A 21,473-nucleotide genomic window follows, 5' to 3' on the forward strand; every position below is an offset into this window, starting at 1 on the left:
AGCCTTATCAATCAAGCCCCTAAAATTAGTGAATATTCACAATATATTCATGATCATTTAGCTGGAGATGTAAAAATTAAACATTACGGATGATTTTGATGCAATTCTTCTTTCCGTTATTTTCAATGTTTTAATCACGTCTCTGATTTAAGATTCAGCAGCAATTAGAGTTCGATTCATTTCCAAGAATCAGTTCAAATTGTCAATTTGAATGAACTGTTTAAATGAATCATTTAAATTAACGTTTCTCTGCATAGGAATTTTCATATATTAAAATGTTTCAGTAAAAATGTGTCTGAATATTGCTGTTGTTATATTGGAGCATTTAACTGAAACTGATTCGGTATTCTTCCTAGTGTTAATTTATTCTTCCTTTAGTGTTAATTTTTGCTGTTTTACTTACATTTTAAATGTCCTTTAGGAAAAAATACATAGATAATTAGAAAATATATTGATCATCATCAAAAGCGGAAAAATTCCTACATTTGTATATTCAAGCTATGCAGCTGTATTGCTCTGTAATGGGCTCAGATCCAATTGGACATTCCAGGTTGTGATTGAAAGTGGAGAGAGACAGTGATGTTGGGGGTGTGAAGGTATGGAGAGGCTACGGCTGACAAACAGCTCTCTCTGCTGGGGGAAAAAGTGCTGAAATGTGTTTTTCAGCTGACATCAGCAGCATCGGCTGCACCATCTGTGACTGCCACTACAAGTGTTTCTACGACACACACCATCAGCCTGATGAAAAGAGAGATGAGGGGTGTGGACAAAAAGAAAGAAGAAAGGCAAAATGGATGGAAAGGGAGTGAGAGAATGAAGAGCATGAAAATGTGAAAAACAGAAGGAATAAAAAGGTGGAGGGGTTAGAATTAAAATTGGATGGGGGATGGGTGATATGGTCTGAGACAAAGGCTTAAAGGTGTAAAAATTCATTCATTATTTACTCGCCCTCATGTCACTATTAAAATAGACAAACATTTAGTTTTGTTAAGACAATCTTTCCCTTCAGTGAGCTGTTAACCGTTGTGACTGGACCATCGAGTCAGTGAGTTGAACTTACGAATACAAACAACAAAAGAGAAGATAAAATGTGCTCACAGAAGAGGAAAAATAAAGCACAATTGCAGCTCATTAAGGGACTGACTTTGACATATGAGCCACTGGACCTGTTAACAACATTTATTATGTGGGAAACAGACAAAGGAGCAAATTTATCTCCACGACAGATCTGGGACATTTATGCTAATTCCGACTACAGACTATTCTCCCTCACTGGGCCTCAAAAGGGTCATATTGTTACAAAGCAGGAAATTACATGAATTGTGTATCATATATCCTGACAACTCCTGACTATTCGGGAATTGTGCCAAGTTTTTCCTTCCATGAAAAGGTTGCAGAATGCTATAAACCCATCACACCTGCCCTCTCGTTCATTCATTCCCTCTCTCTTTGATATTCTGCCTTTCCCCTCTCAGTAGCAGAGACGGCTAATTTATGTAAATTTGCTCCGCCAAATTCCTGCATGTCATGAATGTTAATGAGGCAAAGATCCGAATGCAGGGTGTACAGGGTGTCTGAAAAAATACAAAACCTCTACTGAAGACGGGGCGCCTGCGATATGAAATCTGCTGACTAACCTGACATTAAACTCCACATGCAGACACAATCAAATGAGCCGCGGTGCAGCACAAAGTCACGGCTCACGCTGAACTGGAATATGCGGGGCTACGGTAAGGGCATTTATCGACTGTGCTTTAGAACCTACAGAGACAGCATTTTTAGCCATCATTATATAGGCAATTTGAACGTTCGAACACTAAACTGAGCAAGGCAGTTCAGTAGGCTTTGAAACACAGGCCTTCAAATATGCCACAAAAACCACATGTAATAAGATGTAATAGAATTTTAATGCTGCATAAAAAGTAAGAAAATGTAAAAAAAAAATTTAAATAAGGAAAGGATAATGTAAGGCTCAATGCTATTTTTTTTTTGGTTTAACTATTAGCTACACTGATGAGATGTGAATACTCTTTTATGATGAGCTTGTATTTCTTTTTTGAGGCATAAAATACAAAATGTCAGTGTGATATGACTGTCCTGATATCATAATGAAGAAAAACAACCTCAGTAATACAATAAAATTCTTAATTTTTTTTATATTTTATATTTTTGATCAAATATAAATATTTGAAAGGTTTTGTCCACATAATCACAATTATGTGAACAACATGAAAAAAACAGGACATGATACTTTGATAGAAAAGACATGAACAATTAATTTCTGAGAAGTTAATTTAAAAGGAACATTTTCATTCATTTTAATTTAAAAAAAGTCTTTACTTTCAATTTAACTTCCTTACATTATTTTGTTTATTGTGGACATCTTTTACATCAGTGACCCACAAACAGCTAATTATAATTCTCTCTCTCTCACACACACACACGTTGAGTTTTTTTTTAAGTTTTAAGTGGGAACTTTCCATAGATATAATGATTTTCATACTATACAAGCTGTATATATCTCCTAACTCTAACCCTACCCCTAAAACACAACCTTCACAGAAAAAAAAAAATGAAAAAAATAATTTCTGGCATTACTATCCTTATGGTCCACATAAAGTAGGGTTTACCAAGAAAAAACCCCACAAACACACACACACACACACACACACACACACACACACACACACACACACACACACACACACACACACACACACACACACACACACACACACACACACACCATTTCAGTTGGTTAAAAGTAATTGGAAAAATAGCTAAGTTAATTCTGCAACATTTGTTTTCAGATACAGATTTTATGTGTGTCTAAGGTGCCCAAATTCATTTTGTATCCACTGTATAACATCTCAGACATGTACACACACACAAAGTCACAAGCAGACGGTAAACAATTGACAGATTTAGAGTTAGCCCTGCCTATAGTGCGATGGATTAAATCAGATACTCTACTGGATAATCCTCTCAAAATGAGGTTTACGATACACAACCAGACAGAGAAAAGGACACGACCTCTCGGTCTTTAAAAGCTAGACGTCGCTGTGTCTTTTGGCCTTTAAGACTCTTTCACTCTTGTTTCCCTGTTCTCGAATTATTTCTCTTCTTACTGAGATTTCCATTTAACAGACGGACTTCCTCTCTTTTTGGCTTTCCCTCGCAGCCCAACCCCCCCGGCTGTGATAGAAGACAGATCTCCCTCCATCTGCATGATAGGCTGCAAATGTGTGATAGTCTCGTGATGGCATTTATGTAGTCTGTTATTTCCTCTCTGACCTGCTCTGTCCCTCAGGATTACCCCTCGACCGTCCCAGCCAGGTCCTGACCTGCTCAAAAGCTTCTCACTATGTTTGTGTATATCACCAATTAACCGTAACACCTGTTAAACATTTAGCCTTTCTCTCAAATGTGACATTTTCTGTATGTGATGTGGTCCAACTAATAACCAACAGGGGGTGTTTGAGAAATCTGTTTGGAAACAGCTAAATTAGTATTGTGATGCTAGTAGCACACAGATTTAGTTATAAACGTTCAGTAGCAAAATATAATTCTACAAAAATACAAAGAACATGTAAAAGTAAACCAATAAACGATGGCTGGCAACATTTTAGAAAAAGGTTAAATTCATTAACAAATGCATTAGGTTCCATGCACTAACAATTAACAAAACATATTTATACTTGTATTAATTTAGGTTAGATCAATTACTATAAATATACTATTGTTTATTGTTAATTCATTTTCATTCATAATATATTTAGCTTACATTAATTTATACAACTTGAAATGTAAAAAAAAAAAAAAATAAATAATAATAATATATATATATTAGTTTATGTATTATTACAATTGCCACTAAGTGCAAATAGCCCACCTTGTTGGCAAATGCTATTTACACTAACTTCGCCTACTGACGTCTGGTTGGGGCAGACAAATTACAGAAGACATTAGATTGTGTAGGGGTAAGGCGCGTGGCAGAAAATTTTGATGCAAATCGACCCAAGGTTCGAATTCACTTTTTGAGGAATTCGCTCTACTTCACTTTTCCCATTAAATATCAGATCAGAAAGGCATTTATTTTCAATAAAAAAATGAAGAAAATATTCGAAAAGTGGAAGTAAATTGTCTAACGTGTGTTTATGTGTTAGGGGTAGGTTTAGGGAGGGCTTTATTGTCCCAATAAGGCGGCATCCCTTTAATAATTTTAATAAATAAATATTTTAATATAATTATTGCATACCGTTTAATGTAGGCTACAACAACAAGGAGGTGCAAATAGTATCTGGCACTATTTATGAATATAAATATCATCTAAATACTATTTCCACTTATTGCAAAGAAAATACTGCTTTTTTTACATAGTGTAAAAAGAATCTATCGCTGTTTTCACTTAGCGTAAATAGCAAATGCTGCTAATTAATTAAATTAGAATCTATTGCTACTTGCACCTAGTGTAAATAACAGCTATCACTATTTGTACTTACTATTTGTAAAATATGCTATTTACACAGTGTAAATAGCATCTATCGCTATTTGCACTTAGTGTAAATAGCCGCTGCCTTTAAAAAAAAAAGTTTTCTAATTGAATATGTGTTAACGTTTACAATTATGTACGAATATATGTTAAAATGTACAATTTATTCCTGTGATGGCAAATTTGCACACTAACTAAAGTTGAAAAAGTGAAAAAAGCATAATAGGACCCTTTTAAGAGAAGGAAATCTCATTTCCAAGCCGAAATGGAACGACCCCCTTCAGAAGGAAGGAAGGCCCTTCAGGTTTTGAGGAATGAGGATATTTTGCAATTCAATCTAGTAGGGGTTGTGATTAGTTATGTGTTTTGATGAATGTGTATTTTGCAGTGTGTGTGTGTATATATTTGGGTTTGAGAGTGTTGAAATGGTGCTGAATTTCATGTGGTTGCTGTTCACAAGTGGCTCCATGTGGAGGACTGTAAACTTTATAACAGGAGGTGGTTTGAGGTCGCTGTACAGACTAGTGCTGAATCAGACTACCCTAGACAGACATACATAAACACAGACACAAACCGACACTGGCTGTCTAAAGCAATGCTGAATCACAGTGACACAGCTGCAGTGCACAGCTGCGGGACTCGATTATGCACACACACACACTGGAATACATCAATAGTCAAGTCCAATCAAGCTCTGAAGGACTGCATTAAAATAAATTGTACTCTGCGAAAAACAGAAAATGGAAAACAGGTAGAAGGGATGTTGTACACGAGGAGGCTTTCGCTAATGACTGTACATTATCCTGCTTGTTATACAGCTACTCGCCAAATAAATACATAAATGGACATAAAACCTTGATTTTAGTTTAATTTATTGTATTATATTACCTGCATGTTATCTAAAAGCTTCTGCTAAGAACAAAGTAGTCTATTACAATGTACAAAATAATTCGCTATAACAGCTCTGCGAGAAGTAGCGACACTGACAAGTGGAGTATTTTGAGCTTTAGACTAACACTACAAAATTATAACAGTAATAGTAAATACGGAGTCCTCTGAGGTCATTTGGGAGGAATGTCCATGAGAGGAATGATGTCGCCAGTAGCATCTGCATGAAACAAGAGCGAGCAAATCTGCAGTGCGACAAGATATTATTTGGTTATTGAAGTATTTTTCCCATGAATTTTTCCCATAGGGCTTTAAAAAAGTCTTCGTTAAAGAGTTATAAGCCTTGAACCCATCCAACCAGCTATGAGGTGAATCAAAATATTACAAAACTGATATGAATCAAAAAATCATTTGAAAATTGGACAAAAAGACTTTACGGGAACTACAATCCATGAAGCATTTTAAAATGACAATCAATATAAAACTACTGGTTTACAGAATTTACAGACTTACAGTATACCCCTTTTCCACCAAAAAAGAACTGGTGCTGGTTCAAAGTTGGTTCAACTTTCGAACCTTCTCAGAACCTGCTTGTTTTTCCAGTGACTAGAGAGCCCAGCGAACGACGTTGTTACGTCACTGTGTACGTTGCCATAGGCTACGTCTTAGCTTTCCTAGAAACGAAAAAGGGGAAAAGGAAAAAGGGGTACAGATATGCATATTATGTATAGAAATCTTTAAATAGTTTGATAGCATTTGCAGTGCTTCATGCGAGTGTGTGGGCGCTAAAGTGTTCTTCTGCTGTCGTTTTGTGATTGGTGGAGATTTCTCTGCAGAACTATGGGTAATGCAGTGTTTCATCAGGAATTCTGCTGTTTAAATGACTGTTTAAAACATTAGTTGAAATAATGCAGGCTGATGGCTTCAACAATGGTTCATAAAATCATAGTTCACAGTAGGTCTTTTTTTAAAGGTTTGTAAGTTAACGTTCCATTCAAAATAAATGGGATGTTTACATCTGGAACCCGACTGTTGCACTATATTAAAAAATATAAGAACATATCGGACCAATGGATGAGGTGATTAACCAAGCAGAACTAAGTATTCCAGAGAGCTGTGCATAATAAGACGGAGTGCACTGAATGATGGTTTTATTACATGACAGCTTTAAGACAACTCTCAAGTAATGCATGAGTCACAAGAGGAGCAGTGAGGGGAAAAAAAAGACAGACAGAGATGAAACAGGGATGAAAACATGAGCTGGGTGGTGTCACAAAATAATACAGAAGAGAGAATCACTTGAATCAGCAGAGGTTACACTGGTACGGCAAATTATATGATTAAGGAATATAATAGAGGAACAGAGAAGTGAATCAGTTTCCCTTGAAAATTAGTCACTTAATACTGTTTATGCTGAACTGTGTCTTATTCACAGATGAAGAACGAACTAAAAGAGATATAAGCTGACAGAGAAAGACCTAACGCACGGTTTCATCATGTGGCGATTGGCCATTCATAGGGTGCTGACAGCGCTCGACTGCTAAAGCGCCAGCTAATAAGACGATTCACACCCATCTGAGTATCTAACTGGTAGATTGCCATCTTGGTAACACCCACTGGTAGTTATTTTTATGTTGTTCATTTGCATTTTAACTACAATACAAGCGCAGACCAAAATCTCTGAAAGTGTTTACCAAGATTAAATTTCAATATATTTCAGATCTGCAATAAAATTGGAGAACTGGAGTTACATAAAGCCAATCGAACGAATGAGCAACCAAGCAACCAACTGGCAAAACTACAAAACTTCTCCCATTCATTTTATGAGTGGTTCACCTTTTGCTGTTACTGTGTTAATGTATTTGCTTGCATAAGTAAGTAAAAAAAATGTAAGTAATCATGTATGCAAATAAGCTTGCATAGCAAAATAAGTGGGCTTATCAACTTAAAAGGGGAGAAAAAGCTTCCATTATCTTTTAATGTAGACGTCAAAGGCAGTGCAATCAAACTCTATGGTACTTTGATGCAAATCCATATGTCAATTGGTAATAATTGATACTAAGAAAATATTTGGCCCAGTGTTTATTCCATGTGTTAGACTGGCAAATCACTTGTTAATTTCCTCACCCTTTGTCATGGTAACAATTTTGCATATTGTTGTGCCTTATGCAGTTCATGATCATTTAAATAGAATTCAAATGTCAATTTTGTTCAAAAACTATTTTGGTACGGTGTTGGGTTGCCATTAGCTGTCCAATATAAAATCTGTAAAAGAGCGAAACCATTAGAAAACCACTGATCTAATGTGCGGTTTGTCTCCTAATGACTGTGGCTGGAGGGAATCCAAGACCGTCATCAAAGCAAAACCTCTGTTGTAATAGTCAAATAATAACCACTACTGATAATAATAACCATATTAACCTGATAATCACACTCAAAGACGTAAAAATACGACCTATGCATTATTCATTTTTTAGGCATTAAAAAGCTTCAAAGAAAATCTCTTTGTGTAAAGACATGGCAGAAAGTACAGACAGTGATTTCTTCATGGATCTCTTCGTATTGGAATCCTGGAAGTCTAATACAGGGTTTTTTGCATCTCCGTAGGGGGTTGAAGCTGTTTTTCTGTCTCTCTTCATGATCTGATTCCCAACAAAGAGCCGATTAAGAGCCCCTCTCTCTCTCTCTCTCTCTCTCTCTCTCTCTCCCCGTGCTCAACATTCGCTGGCTAACACAGATGATGTCACTAACCCGATGCGGTCCCCACGACTCAACAATAACAAGGTCATCTGGGAGGGGTGGGGTGGATGTGGGGGGTGTTGCAGAGGGGAAGAGAAGGAGGTGGCAGTGCTCTTTGTTTCACATTTCATCTGCAGTGGATTTTTTTTCATCAACCACCCCACCAGCACACCCCCAACCGCAGCTTAACCCCCCCATTTTTCTTTGCCTTCACTTGCCTCATGTGACACGTAGGGGGCGATGTTCAGCAAACCCTGAATGCTGTGCTAAAATCACTGGATGCTGCGGCGTATGTGTGCGACACACGGAGCACAAAGTCTATACATATTTACGGCACAGCAGATACACCGCCTTGAGTCTTTCAAGAGCAGCAGATTATGAATCAACATGACAAAACAAATCATCCATTATTATACAAAAAAATACAGAAGGCTCTGTTACTAAAAGAAACCGGTTAGAAAATATGAAATGCTCCTCAATTTTCTGTGCTATTGAAAAACGCCTTAAAACAAACAGTATTTTGATCTTATCTGGAGTATGCATGACATTTACCTGTATTAATAGTAAGAGACAGTAACACATTTTCTGTCACATCTGAGGCGAAGATAAGCACTCTATTAAATCCTAAGACTCTTTTTTTTAAATCTTTGAAAGACGCAATTCCCTCCTCGTTCACACTCACACCTGAGTATGAGAGTGAGAGACTGATGAATAATTGATGGAGGAGGCAAGATGTGAATGAAAGAAGTGTTCCAATTAGCTGGAAGTCTGTAGGAATCCATTAAATCGTATTAACTCTATATTTCTGCACAGAAAAACCTGTTAACATGTTCCTTTCTAATTCTTAACATTTCTCAATCACAGAACAGGGGCATGCCAATACTCTTGGACAGGCATATTATAGATAATAAATACATACTTATCACTAATGTTGTCATAGGCATTGTTATTTTACTGTTTTATATATTTTATTATATTATTTAGCTATTCATATTTTAAATTGGCTTTATTTTTATATTTCAGTAATAGTAATTTTGTTATGTGCTTTTGTCATTTCTATTAGTTTAAAAAAAATATTTCTACATGGCTTTAATGTATTTTTCAGTTTTAGTCATTTTGGTACTTCAACAAATGTATTTATTTCAGCTAGCTGTCAAGGCAAGATTTATAGTTTTCACTTAAGGTTTTTTTTTTAAGTTTAAGTTTATCTAATATTTATATGTAATTTTACTTCCACAGTAGGCCTACTCAGTTACCAAAAATAAACTTCAATTGTTAATTGTTAGCAATAACACTGGTCAACGCCCACCGTAAACCACATTACAAGTGTCCCACTTCTGAGCATGTGCATGTGAGAGAGAATTTAGGAGCAGAGGTGTGAATACATCACTGGAGGCGTTCTTATGTCACATTAACACCCCTGTGGAAAACTCAATCACTGCAAAAGTTGGAAAGCAGGGGTGTGTGTGTACATGCATTTCTGTGGTTATGTGCATTGCGATTGCAAAATCCCAGCATGCCCTTGGAGTCCAAAGCTGGGCTTGGATCACAGTTTTAATGGTTAAATTTCATTAAATTAATCAATCAATCACATTGCTTTAAAACATCTAGAGGTATAGATTGCTACAGTCCGCTTTATAAGTCATGAACCAAACAAGCCAGCCTAATGGTGAATCACAACATTACAAACTTTGATTTGAAGTACAATGAAGAATGGCATGAATTAAAAATGATGTAGAAACGATTGGTTTCTACATCATTGAATGATTGAACGATTGAAACGATAAAGACATTAGTTATATACCGAAACAATATATTTTACGTTTATTGTAAAATATGCATTTTATACACACAAATATGTAGGTTTTTTTTTTTTTTTTTTTTTTACCAGGAATTTGATATGTTAAATATTTTATTTAAAAAATAACTTCAAAATGAATTCCCCTATGGAGAAAATGAATGGAATTTTTACTTCCGGAACCAGACTGTTGCACTCTATAATATTTAATTCTCTTATCCATCAATGTGGTAAATCAGCAAGTATGCCATCAGTCAGGACAGAGACAGTGGGATGCTAATGAAACACACGGTTTGCTAACTAAAACAATGCTTGTCACTACAGTCACATCACTAAATCTGAAATTAGTGTCTAAACTAAGTCTTATTATCAGTATTAGAGAATAAAATCTTTAAAATTTGACTTTGTTTACCAATAGCTACATGAATTGTTTTCTAGCTGCTTGCTAGCTTAAGCAAACTTTAGCTTCTTTGAAAACTCAGCCTCAATTAAACATTTTTATTTTATGTGTGGCTACATCTTTCTTAAAACAGTTGTTACGGATTTTAAATGTATGCACGACACGTCATTAAAACACTAAATAGGTACTTGACAGGCTAAAAGGAGGATATGGCTCAAGTACATCCCATTAAAATCACACTATGTTCTTACTGTGCTACGTAACAGAAACCATAATAAATGCATCCATTTGTTATGCAAATGCTCTGCTTTCAGGAAACTTTGCATCTTAATTTTGGATCCATGAACCAGAGAGTGGAGATGGAGGATTAATGCAATAGATGCTAGTTCATTAAATGTGCACTTTGGGCTGTGGGAGAACACAAACTACTGCTCATATTGGAGAGACATGGCTATTGCTCATAAAGATGAGGAAAATAATGGCTGCCGCCATATGGTAGTTAGACAGGTGATGAGTGGTAATTATAGTCATTCATTTATGTACAGTATAAAGCTAGTATAGTGATCATATAGCCATTTTTATACATTATACATTAAAAAAGCTGATGCATGGAAGACCATGTCACGATTTTGTTTTCCTAGCAATACCTTTTCTATCAGACTTTTAAAAGCTAACCAATAACATATACTACCGTTCTAAAGTTTGGGGTCGGTATGATTTTTTTGTGATGTTTTAATAATATTGTGAAATATTAATACAATTAAAATAACTGTTTTAAATACTGCATATACAGCATTTAAAATATAAATATTTTGTAACATAAATGTCTTTACTGTTACTTTTGATAAATTTAATACATTCTGGGTGAATAAAAATTCATCTTAAAAAAAAGAAACATCTTACTGACCCCAAACTTTTGAGCAATACATTATTAAAACATTAATGTGCAAGCTAACAAAACTTTTTAAAATCTGTGAATGTGAATGTGTTTATTCATACCTCCTCTGGCATGCTGAGAACCAGTTCATTGTCAGTTTGGGTGACGAACCCCTGTAGGAAGTACTCGCTGCAGGCCGCTAGGACAGCCCTGTGCGCGCGGAACTCCTTCCCCTCCACCAGCACGGTCACATCACAGAGCAGGCCCTGCTTCCGCTGCTCATTCAGACCCAGCAGGATGTTGGTACAGTGCACCGTCGACTCATACACGTACATGGGAGCTTCAGACTTCTCATCCACGGACATACCGCTCACACCCTGTGCAGAAAGAGACAGACAAACATAGCGGGGTCAACTTATGTCATCCAGATGACCTCAGCAGTGCAACACAATGCATCCAAACCTGGTCCAAATTTAACACTCTTTAAAAGTGAGTAAAATTAGGCTTTGGAGAGAAAATAAAAATGAGCTAGAGAGGGAATACATTTCAAATCTTAAGTTGTTTTATCTGGTATAAGTGACATAAGCCAATGAAATCAAAGACAGGTGCACAACCGAAGTGACTATCTAATACCGATGGAATTGTTTGTGTTTACAGTGCACATAGTTCTCTGATCTTTTGAAAGCAGCTTGTAAGTGACTGTCGTAATTTGTGCATCTAACATTCGGTCTCTCTTAACCCTTTTTCCGAGAGCCTACTCTGCTCTGATTGGTCAGACAGTCCAGCCTATTGTGAGTGGTCTACTGCTTACAGCACGTATCCGAAATGAAACACCTTTTACCATTTCTAAACTTCCTCAGCACTTGATTCACAGAGAGCAGCAAAAATGGTGTCAGTTATTTCATATCAATTACAGTGCATTCAAAGGGAATTTGCAGGGCTAAGAGTATTGACATGCCGACAACACGAACCAAACTCCAACTAGTGTAAGAGGACTGGTCAAAGTAGACATTGTTCATGAGCAGCCAATGAACACCATAGGCTGGCATTATGCTAATTTGTTACATTGTTATGTAGGTGAAGTGAGACTTTAATTACTGACGAGTTTTTTCGGCAGCTCAGAATTGATTCTTCCTTTTAGAAGACGAAAACTTTAATTGTTGTGTATTTTGATCTTTAAAACTTTGCAGACCTTTTACATTCACAAACAGCTACATTACACTGCAAGAAAGGTAATATTCGCAAAAGCATAATGGGGCACTTTAATATGTTTTCATGAACTAACATAAATTAACAATGAGCAATGGTATAAACTTAATCAATTATATAAATTTAATTAATATTTTTCCTAGATTAATCAGTGCTGTAAAAATGGTTGTTTATTGATAGTTCATGACACCTATGCATTAACTAATGTTAATCAACAGAAACATATTTTAAAGTGTTCCTGTTTTCTCAAGGTAATTTTGCATTCTGGCTTCAAGGCTCAACAATCTCACCGTGACCACCTCCTCAAAGATGCCACCTACAGAAAGCAAACGCACAACCACACACAAAAACAAAGCCCCAAACCCTCCCACACGACCAGTGTGGGGATCAGCTGCTGTCGCACTATTCACACTCTCTCATTTAACATACACCCCCACGTAAGCAGGTTCACATTCACACTTTAAACAATGATCTTATGCGCGCACACAGTGATAGATTAGCTGGGGAAGGTGATTTAGCTGTCAAAACAGTGGGGTCTCTGCTATCGGTTCTTTTGTAGGAGGCACACAGAGAGATGCTGGCGCATGTGATCTTCAGACATCCAGTCACAAAGATTACCTTGAGCTCTTTTTCCTTTTCCTTTCCCCTTATTTCACCCATCAAAGCTGCTCAACCGGTGGATGTGTGATTAGGGACTTAAGTGTCTCAGGAGTCTGGATCAATTGTGTGTTTACAAACCTGTCCTGCCCCCGTACCTCAGGTCCTGTATCAGAACCCTTCGACAATCGCTCCTCACAATGACTCCGACGCGTTTAATCTCATCAGACCGGGAGCGGGGATTCTCGTCGGATCGGCTGCCTTCTGGCTGCCAAGTGAATATCACTAACCTCAAATTAGCATTCCGCCCTGCAGCTGATTTGAATAAGTGCAGATTGAATATGACGAGTCAGGAGCAGTCCTCAGCATAAAGCACAACCTTAAGATCCTCTCAAGGAATTTTTTTTGCAGTATTGGCAAGGTGTGCATGATCTCTGAACATATACCAGCCAAGACAAATCCGTTCATTTAGAAAGAATTGAAAGAGAGAGATGGGCTTGAAATTGTTACCCCATGCAGTGCCATGCTAAACCTTAGGTATAAGTAACTTTAGAGACTTGAGATGATTTCAGCTTGCCATGGGCACATGACCTGCTTTAATAACGCAAAGTAGAATCGAATAGGCTAATAATATTACATGGCTAAAAAAATAAATATACTAAATAAAAAACGGTATCTTGTTCACGACAGTTTACGACGTGTTGTCACAGTTTAACATTTTCATTATTCTCTCAGATGCTGAAACTAAACAAAATGCAAATGGTTCAGTGACTGTGCATTCAGAACCGGATTTCACCAACGGCAACATGTTCCTGGATCCACATCTTTGTTAAACCTGGAACAAAATTCCAATCAACCAATCAGATTTGAAGGACGCGTTTACAGTTTATGTCAAGTTTAGGCTTACAAACAGGCTTTGGTGCTTCTACAGTGGTGTCATTGACGTGTCATTTCTCTCTGATTTTACGGATAACTTAGGGTTAGGTTTAGGTGTAGGGATACGGTTAGGATTAAAGCTTCAGACAGGAATGTTGTTCCAGGATCAACAAAATATTTTGACCCAGGAACACATCTGACTCAGAGAAATCAGGACATGCGACTGTGCATAGTGCATACATAATTAATAAGGTAAGCACTGTGTAGTTTATGATTGGTTGTCCGATGCTACACGATCTCACTGAACAGAATAATTTTACACGGATTAAATTTTACACGGATTTTACACGGTTAACATCAGTGTTGTTATTGTCAACAACCTAAATGAAAATTAGAAACAAACTGAAATAAAGTGTTTATTTAATTTTAATTTATTATTGAAATATAATTTAATTTGAAATACTAAAATGACTTCTTTTTAAAAAAAATAAAATTAAGGTATATAGAAATATAGCAAAAAAGACATATTACAAAATTGCTAAAACTTAACTGAAAATATAAAATAAAATCTAATTCTAAATATAATATATATATATATATATATATATATATATATATATATAATGAATTATTTTATTATATTATAAATGATACATTATATTATGTTGACGCTTTCATATATACCATATACTAGAGTTCACATACCATAGTATTAACATGGTACTCCAAGGTACTTCCAAGAAATTCCTAGGTAATGGACCAAAAATACATGAAAGCATTTTTTTTTTATGTTGTACCACTGTACATGTAGACTCATGCTACGTTGTCCAAAAAGCCATGATACTTTGTGGCACACATTTTCAGAAGCTCCCCCCCCCCCTAAAATTACAAGTACAAACGTTGCATTGCTCAGGGTTAAAAGTGCATTTTGCCTGGACAACCAAGGTTAAGCACAGCATGAAAAGACATACAGAAAAAGAGGATGCTTAAGCTCTGAATCAGGCAGATTTAAACTGCTTTTGAAACTACACAATCTCTACTTTCAGTCTCTGCCAGTAGTCTTTTCCACAACACACTGAGCTATTTAAGTTGTCCGGGGCCAACTTCTGCTTGCGGAATGATCGGTGCATGACTAAACAATTCCTACAGAGCTCTAGTGGCAGCCAACACTGCTCTTTCCATCCCCGCTGAAGCCAGGGCTGCCCCTGTCTGCCCTGCTGCGGTGAGGATTGTGCAGCCAGCGCTCCTCCCTGCTCCCACAACCACCACTGACTGCACCTTAGGCAAACTCTGACCCACAGAGACCAGGCCTGAGATTTCTTACCCTTGTCATCTTGATTTAACTCCTGACTGGGTAAAATTGGCAGGTTGTGTACTCCTTACAGACGAAACAGACGGACGCAAACTCTCAAAGCTCGGCTCCACAAGGCAGGTTGCATACGGTGGATATTGTTGTAGGGCTCCTTCAATCAGAGCGAGCCTGTAAAAGCCGTGAGCCTTGACGAACACTGACGGTTTACTGCAGCACAAATTAAAACATGAAAGAGGAAAGTTGTCCTTGGTCATTGGAAATGGCTGTGTGTGCAAATGGAAACTCCTCAACCAAGAGAATGGAATCAGTGGGCCCGACGCCTCTCTTTCTTATCTCTCTCAGTCAGTCTCAGAGAAATTCAAACCACACGGCATGTGGGTTCTGGGATCCTATACTGCAGTGTGTGAGTGTGTGCGCGCATATGTGCGTGTGTGTGTGGGAGGGACACTGTGGTTACCATGAAAAGAAAGAAAACGAAAGACAAAGATAGGTGGCAATAATGCAACTGTGCAAAGCACCAATCACATCCATAAGAAGCAAATAATTATTTTAACCCTTAAATGCATGAATGTTTCACCAATCATTATTACATATTCAGGTGTTTAGCGACCCCGATCTATTTCTAACACGGATGGATCTCTACGCGTCACGATAATCTAAAACTCTCCTGATATTAGAGTAACAATTACAGAAGAATAAATTAAAGCATATTTTGTTACCTTTTGGAGCTTGGAAGAGTTACGTTTGAGCAGATGTTTTATACCATCATCACTGTCCTCTTTAGAGCTAATTTCCCAGTACATTCAGCATCTGGCTCATATTCTCGATCTCAACTATATTCTTAAAACTATCATTTTCAACATCTTCAAAATCAATATTTGGATCGCTGACAGCTTTTTCACCAGATCCACCATTAAGTGAGAGTGACATTAATGTTTGATTGTGTTCAGTACTTGCTCTGCGGTAAATCACTGAGCCATTTCAAGTTCTGCTGATGATTCATCCTATTCTTTTGTTTTCTGCCTGCGGTAACTATGAGTGAAAGTCACTTCATCATTGTGTATCAGACATTGCTACCTTGTAGAATAAAGTTTATTTGCACTTTAGTCAGTCATCAAAGATTCAATTATTGTTGTGCAGAGCCTCGGTTCATTAGTGACCCTTTACAAATTTGACAAAAAACGAATGGAAAAACAGGCATTCTTTTATATTTTTTTATTGTTTTGCTTGTTAAATAGTTTATGATGAATTGATTGAGGAAAACTAAGAAGGTTGATGTCTAACTTTAAAAAACAAACAGAGCAAACAGTCTGTTTTTGATTCACTACAAAGAACCATTTCATGAGATTCAGTTGTTCTTGAATTCGACAGCACCGGTTGCGTTGTATGTTGTTTAGGCCGCAGCCTGCGAGGACAACTCAATAATAAGACATTTCTTGTCAGCAGTATTTCACAGTATACAGCCCCTTTTATAGCATCCCATTCAATACAGTCTGCAAACTCACATTCACAACAATTATTTTGCTGTGTGACTGAAGATTCAGTAGCGGGGGATTGCCGCTGCTTTAAAAGTGGTGCAGAAAATACTGATTCGAACTGTGAGATTTGACAGAGCTGTACCAATGTATAAGCAAGTTTGTGTCCTACATTCCCAGACATTTAGAGCAACAGTCCAACTGGTCACTCCAATTATTGTTTTTCGTTTTGTTTCTTTTCCTCGCTCTAAATATGTTTTCTATCCTGCCTTTGGTGGATAATGACCTGTCTTCCAAGAATAATATTTCCAGATGTGGTTGCAAGGTTCATAAGATGCCAAACACACTATTTCAAAATTGGAATCTGCTTTCTTTCCATGCTGTGATTTTCAGATGTGTGCATTTTGTGCACAAAAGGATGATGCATATGCACACAAACTCACCACAAATGACTACTCTCGGACGTGTTACCGATTAGAACTGCTGAGGGATGCAAGGGGTTTGTGCTCCGTCTCGTTCCCTCGAGAAGTTCCCTTTCTTCTTTTTATTCCGCAGGCCTTTCTCAATCTTGTTAACTGTGGCAGCTAACTGGTTTTGCAAGGAACACTCCCACACACATCAAAAGCAGAGCTCTGTGATGGGTTTCCGACAGCTGTCGCTGGCGTTCTACTTTTGCCCGCTCAAGGGCTTGAAAGACTACCAGAGCACTGGGACTATTCTGAAACCAGCCGATTGAGCATGGAGCCTTACTTTAAGAGATGAATACCCCCAAGACAATGAACAATGGTTGTGTATCCAACAATACAGACTGAGTTACCAATTGCTAGTATAAAGAACACGTTCAAAATGAAGTGTTTTCTCAATGTGTTCTGATAAGATGGAAAAGAACTATCTGTGCTGACTCGAGAACCTGACTGATTTCAGTCTGATTTGAGAATGAATTGCTCAAACTGGTGTGGTGAACCGGTTCAATTGATTCAATTGAAAAGATCTGAATCAAAAGAACAACCCAGGCTCATTGGAAAAGCATGTCTGTAGCATAATTTCTGCAAAATGATATTACGCTGCTTCTTGCACATTTCAAGACACAGGGTTAAATGCCACTAAAAGTGCGTTGAGTTTTATCTGAAACAGATGAACATGAATCTGGCAATGTTTTATTACGTTGATTGTTGTACGCCTCACAGCAGTCCGGAAATGAAATGTCCAGTGAGTGGCGCTAAAAGGTTAATGCTCTATTGTGCTTAAAAATATAATGTACTACCTACACTAAACCCTACTGTAAACCTAACCAATAGCATCAGTAAAAGCAAATGTGAGATAAAAATGCATTTGCTAAAGCAACCATGTCATTTTAGCGTGCTTCTGAAAGTCTTTAAGCACTTATATAGTGTTGTGACGTGTTTCATGGGACTTATATCGCAAATGCAAAGCTGTACGATACACTATGGTAAAAGTGTTTTCAGGTCTAATACAGTATTGTGCAAGGAATCAATCTAAAATAAGAATTTATTAATTGACAAGCTGCCCCATAATAATAATTTGTGTGAAAAGGAATAAAAGTTGTTTGTGTTTTATTGCCCCAAGTGGTCATTTGAGCTGGAACTCAATTGGCAGTGAATTGGACCAATTTCCAATTCTCTCTCTCACTCTCTGACCACATTTAACAAAGCAGTCATTTTCCTGATATAGAGTTCACTGACCTAATGTCCTTATAATTAGCACTTGAGCAGTCTTCTCTTGGCTTATTCAGATTTCAGACAAACTCATTGGAGACCCTAAAAATAAACAAAACCCTGAGAGGCCTTCTTTACAGCTTCACTATGCCAACAAAGCAGATATTGGTGTCTCCATGCCTGTCAACCATTAACCAGTTTAAATATCTCAGCTAACATCAGTAAATGACAGATCAGATTCTGTCCTGAATGGGAATGCGCTCCGCAGGAAGGCCTGACATTGCGGTTTGGGGGATGACAGCATTTGATGCGTTCTGTGATGCATGTCCTCTTTCCCGACTCCACAGACACTCTCTGCTGCTGAGCAGAACACTTCTGACAGAAAAAAGCTGTCTGCGCTGCTACGTTAACAGAAAACATACAGCTCACCTGTGACAATCTCCATACACAAGCCTTGCTAAAATTACCACAGTAACCATGGTTTCCATCCAGATACCACAATTACAGACCTAAATACACTTCAGTCTGATACTTCTACAGATTGTTACTACTTGGGTAATACAATAATACAATTACAGCTGTTGCGACAAGAAAAGTATAATTTACAGCATCGATTTTGGTCAAGTTTCATTCGATCAAAACATGTGAAATCTTTCCCAATATACTGTAAATCAACAAGACAAACAGTGTAAATAAGAGTCGAGATTTACTGTGCACTACAAACAGCTTCACTGACAGATTGAGTGACATTCTTGTCACACTGCTTGTTTTATGTGTGTCATTTATTCAAAATTTGAATCACAGTTTTGTTATTTATGCTGCTAAAGGGATCAATGTGAAATTGATTTACTGATGAACTAAACAGCAGTAAATTAACTCAGAAACAGCCTGCTTTGTATGAAATCAACTTGTTTTAAATATCTACACTACTGTTCAAACGTTTAGAGTAAGATTTTATTTTAAAATAAATTAACACTTTCATTCAGCTAGGACGCATTAAATTGATCAAAAGTGACAGTAGAGACAATGTTACAAAAGTCTATTTCAAATAAATGTAATCTATTCAGCAAAGATCACGGTTTCCACAAAAATATTAAGCAGTTTCACTCTTTTCAACATGACAATAAGAAATGCAAATTAGAATGATTTCTGAAGGACCATGTGACACTGAAGACTGGAGTAATGATGCTGAAAATTCTGCTTTGCATCACAGACATAAATTACATTTTAAAAATATATTACAAAAGAAAACCGGTATTAAGCATATTAATTGAAATGAATAATCATGATTACATTGTCACTGTAAATAATCAAGGAGCTATACTTGCATAAGTCTAAAAAGCTGATGGTAATATGGCCACTGAATGAACTGGACTTTGAAGGAATCAACCAAAAATCAAGCTAAAAGACAAAAATTAAGATAGCAAAACAATTGTGCAAAGCTTCTTCAACTGCACTGTTTTATAATCTCACATTGATTTGTGATGGTTTTACAGTGAAACAAACAAATTTTATTTACATGGTACATTTTCTTCTTAAGGAAAGTGCCTCGACTTTCTCAAATTGCTGGCCACTTAAATTCATTGCGCTACTGCTGTCAACATTAGCATCAGTAACTAGTATAGCCGATTGCATAAACATTACCAACACTCATTTTACCATTACTGCAGATGAAGTGTTAAAAGCCATTGATTTGCTTTATGCTAATAGTCACGCTAAATCCTAGCATGATATAGATTTACATTCAACTTGGCATTTTAGCAAATGATCCGATGAACTACGTAGCAGTTTTAGATGTGATGACACCAAAAAGCCAAACCAGTTCGACGGGTTTGCTGTCCACCAGTAATTACTGGCTATTAACTGTTAAAAGCCCATTTACCTTGTGCAATCACACATGTGAACACACACACACACACACACACACACCTTGTACAGGCTTGTGATTGAGCCTAGAAAGTGGTAGTACATTTCCTTCAACCCTCTGACACTGAAACAGACTTAATGGCTCATTACATTCCAGCTCTGCTGGGTATTAATCATCAGCGTCTATGACTAATCCTACTATTCCACATGCACATACTCTGGCAAAAGTGCACACTCACTAATGGAGCCCTTTTAATGGTTCTGTCTCAGTGGGCTTGAATGACAATAATGGACATTTAGAGCAGCGTTTGACAGAGTGTTCATCCGCGGCAGAAGACGGTCTCGATTGTTACCATGCTGGACTCTTACAGCTCTCCTAGAATTATTTATCTTAATTGGGTAGGAATCTTAGTAAATACCTCTTGTTACAGAGGGTAATATGTAAAGATAAGGGCCTGGAATGAGCATAATTCCTCGGCTTTGTTGAAACATTAGCCACTGGCTAGAGATTGATTCATGCACAGCAGTGCAGGAACAACCCTCTCTGGACCTTCTCACATGCAGTGGGCTTGTGAGATGCCCAGAGTTGTTGTTCTCGATCATTAGATGACAGAAGATGAATTTTTTTTCCATGAAACACTCTTGACTGCAGAAATAAAGCTAAATGATACTTCAGTCCCTCAAAGGAAAGTCAATCTGGCTCTCTCCGTGCACGAGTGTGCTTGTCTGAAGGAGATCCTCCACATGCCTCCTCAGCGGCAATCACTCTTTTCCACTTGTGCATGTGTGCAAATCCGGTGCATGAAATGGCATAATAGGCTTGCGGGAGTATCCAGAATGATAATCTAAGTGTGCATCACACATTCATATTACTACTATTGATCCTGTAGGTCTCTGTGATTAAGATCAAATGAAGAACTAAGAAGCTTATTTAATTTGTGCATGAGAAAAAAAATATGCGATATATTATATAAGCCTCTAGCAAAGTTTGGCTTACTAAGTGCTTCTGCTTAAACTGAGACACATTTATGATATTATTTATTGATTGGGTATGTTGTGACATTTCTCCTACAGATATTTTATTTTATTTTGCTGCTTTAATTTTACTGCAAGGCTGCAGGGTTGTCAGGCAAAACTATATAAACAAACACATTTGCAAATGCATCATCTGGAGTCCTGTTTGCAGTCACTGCCAGATGTTTTTAGGTGTAATTAAGCTTTGAATGAATGTAGATTTTTGTCATGTTTTTTAATCATACTTCTACTGA

At 37.2% G+C, this 21,473-nt stretch overlaps 1 protein-coding gene across 4 annotated transcripts in view; it reads right to left on the bottom strand.

Moving 5' to 3' along the window:
* bach2b (BTB and CNC homology 1, basic leucine zipper transcription factor 2b) overlaps window positions 1–21,473 on the bottom strand; it is a 101,626-nt gene that overhangs the window by 16,532 nt on the left and 63,621 nt on the right. For all 4 annotated transcript variants that reach the window (XM_081378058.1, XM_081378057.1, XM_081378056.1 and 1 more), the window contains one exon: window positions 11,317–11,571. In XM_081378058.1, the coding sequence (XP_081234184.1) occupies window positions 11,317–11,559 (243 nt within the window). In that variant the 5' untranslated portion in view covers window positions 11,560–11,571. The remainder of the gene's footprint in view (window positions 1–11,316; window positions 11,572–21,473) is intronic.

The sequence above is a fragment of the Scardinius erythrophthalmus genome, assembly GCF_964197995.2.
Source record: "Scardinius erythrophthalmus genome assembly, chromosome: 11".
NCBI classification, from domain to species: Eukaryota; Metazoa; Chordata; class Actinopteri; order Cypriniformes; family Leuciscidae; genus Scardinius; species Scardinius erythrophthalmus.